Genomic DNA, 7,561 nt, shown 5'->3' with positions numbered 1-7,561 from the left:
TTAGCTTTAATAGTGTATTTGATATGGCTTCTATTAGCAGACTTTTTTTAATTTAGCCCCTGTTTGGTTTTGTTAAAATCATTTTTTTTATTAGATTCTGATAAAAGTTGATAAAATGTGATGTTGAAATTAATTGTTGATTTAGATTTAAATTTTTATCAACTTTTTTAGTTAAACCAAACAAGGCATAATTTTGTTTACAAAAAAAAAATAAAAAAAAATGTCTCGTGTTAGGCTACTGTCTGAGTTCCTTTATGTTGATGATTATTTCTGCATGTTTTGTACCGAATTTTGATCTTGCAAATTTGTAGTGGAATTTGAGATTTTAAATCGCCGGTGAAACCACTGTGCTAAAGACATACATTAAATATAGTTGAAATAGGTTTACTATTGAGATTTTGATCTAGTACGTAGCTGAATTGAGAAGGAAAATTGGTATAAAGATCAATATTGCTGATATGCAAATCGATGGTTCTTTTTCAACTTTTAACAAATGGTCTCAACTTGGTCATGTGACGCATTCTCTCCATTTTCGTAAGTATTGCTACTTTTTATTAAAAAAAAAATTATGTTTAAGGGCCTCGTATATAATTTGTCGCCTGGGGCCTCAAAATTTTCAAGGCCGGCCCTTCAGATTTAGCCCTTGTTTGGTTTATTTAAAAATTAGAATTTTTTTAGTAGATTTTGATAAAAGTTGATGAAATGTGTAATTGAAAATAAATCTGGGAAAATATGAGTTTTAAAAAATGGGAGACAAACATGGGCTTAAGTTGTTTCTGGTCTTCACAAATCATTCTTCCTACTAAATTCTTCTAAAAACTGAAAACAGGTACAATACAAGAAGCACCTTTCCTCATATTAGGAGTGGTCATGCTGCTAAAGTTTTTGTCGTGCTTCAATGTCTATTGTATGATATAACGTAGTATTTGACTCAGTTTGGTGTGTGATTTGAATATTAAAGGGGGGGGGGGGGATTTAAGTACGAAGAAGAGATTAGATATGCATACAACACTTTTCAAGAAGATAACCTAGAGATGTAAATGTTGGGGAAAAAAATGACTCAATTTTGGCAAGATTTTCGGTGGGACCCGTTGATCAAATTTGGAAGATCAAAGTTAATCCATGTTTTCCTCCGTGAGAACATCGAAACCATATATTTATTTGCCAAAATTGATGAATGGATGAATGAGAAATTGGAGTTCAAAGATGACTATTGGAAGATGATTTATGTAGGGAAATAAAACTAGTCTTACATAGCAAAATGAAGAAAGTATGAACCACTTTATATAGGATTACATTTTGAAAGGGTGTAATTATGTGTAGTATAGAAGTTATCTCTACGTGCGCGCACAGGGGGGGTGCAAATCACGGATCGAAATTACCTTCGAACCTTGAACTTGTATGCAGGCGCAACCTGCGTACCGAATGAAGAGTGTCCACGTTTTACAATTTCTTGCTTTCTTCAACTGACTTTTGAGTTTTCGAAAACTGCCAAAACTCTCAGAAATTGAAGCAACTCCAGTGTTTATTGCTATGGAGTTAATAGACGGATTTCAACTTATATAAAAGGTCATTTTTTCAGCAGTTCCAGCACATACAGAAACACACACGAAATTAGGAGAAAAACATTCTGCAATTTTTTTTGCCTGCATCTCGATATTTGTTCAGCGTCGTCGTTGTGGTGATATTATTCGAATACTGGTTAGTTCGCCAGAGTAGTATCTGTGGTGCTCAAATTCTACAGGTTTTACCTTTGTAACTTAGGAAACAGATGTTCGGATTAAATCTCAAGCACTTACAATGAGGGGGCAGATTTGTTTTAAGGAAACTATGTTCGCACAGGCCTCGGGTTGAAAATTAATCCACTATTTATTTATTTTACGATTACACATTTGCAATTTATTCTTGCAGATTTAATTATTTAGCGTAATTTCCCGTTTTATTATGTTATCGTTCTATTTATGTTTATCAAAATTAATTTGCGTTAATTTCTATTTATGTTAAAAATAAAAATCTGAAAAAAAATATATTCAGTAAATTTTGGTATTTCTATGTGTAAGTGAAAATACAGTATGTGAAAATATGGTATATATGGAAGGGTAAAGAAAATATGTTCAAATACAATTAAAAGCATATACGGTAAGCTGTCTACAAATACGGTAAGCTACATAAACGGTATATTGCATATACGATATGCTTAAAATCTATATCTAAACTACATATACGATATACGATAATCCGATTTTATTAACACCACTATATTCCAATAGTAAATGTGGGTGTGCTATCCAGGCCTGATTCGGTTTGAGCCTGCCCAGGTTGGGTATCGAGTATTTCAAAAGAACAATAGAACCATTGGTACATCATGATTGTGGATATATAACAAGGCAAACCCACCTCACAAATCTCCACCAATTCTTATCCAAATTATCATATCTGAAGAAACTAAAGAGTGAGAGGTGATGCTTGGGGATAAGATGAGCTTGAATAAAGTGAGTGATCGAGGTGATTTTGACGAAGATGAAGTCTCTACTAATTGCTTCTAATCCTTGCGAATCATCATCAATTTTATGAAAGAACTTGTGGGGGCTCTCCTGGCCGGGCATGTTTTCTTGTTGCTAATCACAGGAATCATTAGTTCTGTATTTGCTTGGTTTGGGTCGTTTGGTTCTATGATTACTGGTAATTTTTGGCCTCTCAACTTTGCTCTAGTTATTTTTTTGATTTACGAAATATGTACTAGCCCGCTGACCTGGTCATATACCATTTTCGGCTAAAAGATCTTTTTGGCAAGTTTGACCTAGTTCAACATCTTAGGCCAGGCCTTGGATGATCCAACTTTACACCTCTTCTGTCACTCCAAATAATACCCTCACACCTCCTTTGGTTTAAAATTTTTTGAAGACCATCTAGACCTCGGATAAACATATTTCACTTGGTGGTAGGTAAGTGCAAAATTGGTCATCCTGAACTTGACCTTTAGCTTCATATGCTCGACCCCTAGCTCATGCAAACTATTGAGACCTTGGGACCCTCTACCTTGAGGTTGCCACTTGAGAGTTGAGACTCCCTCATCATTGAAGATACCTTGAGGTATGATTTCGAACGGAAAGGCTTCTCACAAGATCTACCCCTTGGTGTTCTATCGGCATTAGACTTTTTGCTATTACCCGATTTCTTTTTAGATCTCTTCCTCTTCTTTTCAATTTTGCTAGTTGTCTTGAAAGCCAGGTCACATTTTGTAATTCTTACATTAACTCAATTAATGCTATCTTCATCATATGCAAGTGATATTCCAAAGTAAACTGTGAAATCATATTAGATAAATAATTTAACACCAAATCAATCTAAATCTCCAAACCATTAGTTGCATCCAGATTCTTTGCCACTTTAAAGTATGCAATCATATATACATATGATCATTCACAAGTCTCTTGCATACGCCCAGATCATAAAAGGTCTTGCAGGTGTTCTCTCCCTTTTAGGTTTACACCATAAACACTATTGAGGTAGTCACTTTTGGCAACCTCCCGAGGTAATTTTCCCAATGACTCACAGGGTCTTGCTCATCACATATTGGGGCACATAGTCCTTGGGCTGACATAGTCCTCGGGGTAATACACCCGAGGAGTGGCGACTTGCATCATCGTGATATGGTCGGTGATGTCCTCGGGCATAAGTCCTCGAGCATCCTTTTGATATACGGGGTTCATGAGTCCTCAAGCTATTCCCTTCATATCGAACCCCCCCTTTTGTCAAGCCCATAAGAAATCTTACCTTCTACAAACTCTAATATAATTCAAACACCTCAACCCAGGACTCCTATGTCCACAAGAATTCTATGTCAACAATAACGTCATTGGTCATGCAATTATATTACAAATAAAATACTCTTATCAAGTAGGACTCTATTGGATAGGAACATCCAACTAATTCAATCCTACTAGAAGTACACTACCTACCTCTATAAATATATGACCCAAGTCCATTATTCAGGTACGCTTTTACATACAATTTCATTATACGTTCTCATATAAATTCTCTGTCTGACTTAAGCATCGGAGAGGCAACGAGAACACACCTCGTTGCCTTTGTTTCAGGTACCAGAAGGCTCTGTTCGTGCTCTTTTCAGTCCTTAAGTACGGGAGGTCTACCAGGTACATTTTTTGGAAGCATCATTAGCGCCGTCTGTGGGAAACGCTACCAAAAGCCATGGTGAATACACGTTCAGGTCTTCCTCCAGCAAGCTCATTCGTTCCAGATCCTGCTTCTCCTCTTGAAGGTCATCATGTCCCTCAAGAAGAATCATCAGAGATGCCAGCACCTCTCCCGGCGGTCGTCACAATCGAAACCTTTGAAGAGCTCCGTCAGCAGGTGGCCACACTCACGCAACTGTTAAGTCAAAGAAATTCGTATCCGTCACCAGCGCAGGTAGAGCATGGTGGTTTTACGGTTGATGCTCGAGCCCGACCACCAACCTTGCAATTGGCAGGGTAGGAACCTCGGGAATTCGCAATATGGCCTCGGGCTCGAGATCGGTCGCCATGGATTCCAGTGAGGTTGCCCGAATCATTCAAGAAGGAATTACAACTGGCCTACAGAGGAATGCTCGAGGTTTAACGGGTTTTATCCCTAACACCCCCATTCACTCCTGAGGTATTATCATTCCCCCTACCGGACAGATTTAAGTATCCCCGTATAAAAGAATATGATGGAACTACAGACCCTATCAACCATCTTAATATCTATACCGATGTCATGAACTTGCAAGTTGCTCTAGACCGGGTGATGTGCAAAGCTTTTCCTCAAACATTGACCCACGCAGCCAAGGACTGGTTCTCAACCTTAGAGCCCAATTCCATAGCCTCTTTCTCAGATCTGGCCGATAAGTTCTCTGCCTTCTTTGCCAGTAGTAAGGGCATCAGAAAGACAGCAACTTCCCTCATGCAACTTTGTCAAGGGCAAAATGAAACCCTACGTGACTTCATGAAGAGGTTTAATAAAGAAAGACTTCAGATCCCCGATCTCCATATCACAGCAGTAGTTTCCGCCCTCACCCATGCTATAAGATGTGAAACATTCAAAATGAGTTTGTCAAAAACTCCCCCAAAGTCAGTGACCGAGCTTCTGACCCGAGGAGAGAAATACATTAATATGGAAGAAACATTGAATCTAAGGAGAGTTGGTCCGACTTTTGATGGGGCCAAGCATAAGAGGCAGCGTGAGTTGTATCTACAGCAAGACCTTGCCAGAGGAAAGCAGAAGCAGGGCACACCACCAACACTTACATATTTGAACACCTCTAGGTCAAACATATTGATGGAAATCAAAGATATGAAGGAGTTCAAGTGGCCACCGAGGTTGAGGTCTCCCCTTGAGACCAGGAACAAGAACAAGTACTGTGACTACCATCGTGACCATGGGCATACTACAGAGGATTGCATTACATTGCAACGTGAGATTGAAGCTTTGATAAAAAGAGGATTCCTAAAGGAGTATATTAGGCATGACAAACATCCCAGGAATGATTGCAACAATGGAAAGACCACAGAATCTGGGGGAGGTAACCAAACAATAGCAGGTACCATCAACCTTATAATCGAGGGGATTGCCTCGGGGGAAGATTCAAATAATGGGTGCAAACAATATGCCCGACGACACAGTTCCATACAAATGACAGCTCCCAACGACATGAAAGATATCACATTTGGATCAAAGGATTCAAAAGACATATCATACCCCCATGACGATGCCTTGGTCATATCTGCCATCATCGCCAACTTTGAAGTAAGGAGGGTCTTGGTTGACAATGGAAGTGCGGCCAATGTGTCGTCCCAAGAGGCTTTCATGAAAATGGGTATTTCTGTTAACCAGTTCAAGACAGTCAAAATATCACTCCAGGGATTTGGGGGTAGAACAATCATCCCAGAAGGAATCGTTGATCTTCCACTAACATTGGGCTAAGGGCAAAAGCAGGTGACAGAAGTCACTCCCTTTCACGTAGTCCATGCTTCGATGGCCTACAATGCCATCATCGGGAGACCACTACTCAATAAAATCAGGGTCATTGTATCCACCTTCCATCTTGTTATGAAGTTTCCAGACGGTATAGGGATCGTGAATGGTGATCAAAAAGCAGCAAGGCAGTGCTATGTTACTTGTGTTTAGGGAATGAGCACTGATGTCATGCAAGTATTGACCCTTGAGCTCGAGCTCGAGCTCGAGAACCAGCAAAAATTTGTCCCAGAAGAAGAACTGATAGAGGTCGGGGTCGAGCATAGCTAAGATTGATGATCGCTTAGGATTTATTTTTATTTTTGGTTTCCATTTTGGCTTGTTTAGTTTAGTTTACTTGGGTTTGCATGCCCTATGTTTTTTTGGTTAGTTTACCTTTATTCGGGCTATGTCATGCAAGTATTGACCCTTGAGCTCGAGCTCGAGCTCGAGAACCAGCAAAAATTTGTCCCAGAAGAAGAACTGATAGAGGTCGGGGTCGAGCATAGCTAAGATTGATGATCGCTTAGGATTTATTTTTATTTTTGGTTTCCATTTTGGCTTGTTTAGTTTAGTTTACTTGGGTTTGCATGCCCTATGTTTTTTTGGTTAGTTTACCTTTATTCGGGCTGTACGCCCTATGCATTTTCTTATTTACTTAGATAGTTATTTTGACAAGGCCTACGAGCTTATTTTGTCTCTAGAAGGTAGGAAAGTTTATATAAAGAGAGTTGGAACCACACGACACATGTTTTCTTCCAGAAGGAATACGCTAAAAAAGACCTGTTGCGAGCAGGCACCAAAAAAGACCTGTCATGCGCAGGCACCAAAGTCTTACCTCGCGCAAGCATCAAAAGCCCTGTCACGTGCAGGCACCATCAAAAGACCTGCCACGAGTAGGCACGAAAGAAGATCTGCCACGAGCAGGAACCAAAAAAGACCTGTCACAAGCAGGCATCATCAAAAGGCCTGCCACGAGTAGGCATAAAAAAATCACTGTCACGAGCAGGCACCATCAAAAGCCTTGTCATGAGCAGGTACCAAAGCCTTGTTCTACACAAGCACTTAAAGCCTTGCCCCGAGCAAGTACTTCAAGCCTTATCCCGCATAGGTACTCTAAGCTTTGCCACGGGTAAGCACATCCAAGTCCCGCAATGCATCAAGTAAAAAACCCGACCACGGTCTATCTCGAGCTTGTGAGGCTCAACCTATTCTCAAATCCATGGGAATAGAGCTCGTGATATCATTTCACGTTGGGCTCGAGGGCTTGTCCTCGAGCTGACCTTATCAAATCCCAGCCACAACGGCTCGAGATGTTATTTTTAAAATGGGCTCAGGTAATATCCTCGAGCTCAATTCATTATCAAAATCCCAACCACAACGGCTTGAGATATTTATTTCACATTGGGCTCGAGCTTGTCCTCGAGCTCAATACCTTATCAAATCCCAGCCACAACGGCTCGGGATATTATTTTAAAATGGGCTCGGGGGCCTGTCCTCAAGTTCAATTCATTATCAAAATCCCAGCCACAAGGGCTCGGGATATTATTTTTAAAATGGGCTCGGG

General features: G+C 40.0%; 1 protein-coding gene across 1 annotated transcript; it reads left to right on the top strand.

The window, feature by feature from the left end:
* The first annotated feature begins 4,544 nt into the window (after positions 1 to 4,544).
* LOC111391959 lies at positions 4,545 to 5,964 on the top strand. The gene is made up of 2 exons (XM_023017241.1): positions 4,545 to 4,623; positions 4,724 to 5,964. The coding sequence occupies exons 1-2, from the start codon at positions 4,545 to 4,547 to the stop codon at positions 5,962 to 5,964; spliced, it is 1,320 nt and encodes a 439-aa protein (XP_022873009.1).
* The last annotated feature ends 1,597 nt before the right edge of the window (positions 5,965 to 7,561 follow it).

Source organism: Olea europaea, unplaced genomic scaffold (genome assembly GCF_002742605.1).
Source record: "Olea europaea var. sylvestris unplaced genomic scaffold, O_europaea_v1 scaffold864, whole genome shotgun sequence".
Classification (NCBI taxonomy): domain Eukaryota; kingdom Viridiplantae; phylum Streptophyta; class Magnoliopsida; order Lamiales; family Oleaceae; genus Olea; species Olea europaea.
The sequence above is the reverse complement of the archived record's forward strand: the minus strand, read 5'-3'. Positions and strand labels throughout refer to the sequence as shown.

Coding starts and splice junctions, on each gene's coding strand:
- LOC111391959 (XM_023017241.1), top strand. CDS start 4,545: ATGGATTCCAGTGAGGTTGCCCGAATCATTCAAGAAGGAATTACAACT. Junction 4,624..4,723: donor GAATGCTCGAGGTTTAACGG/GTTTTATCCCTA, acceptor ATGGAACTACAG/ACCCTATCAACCATCTTAAT.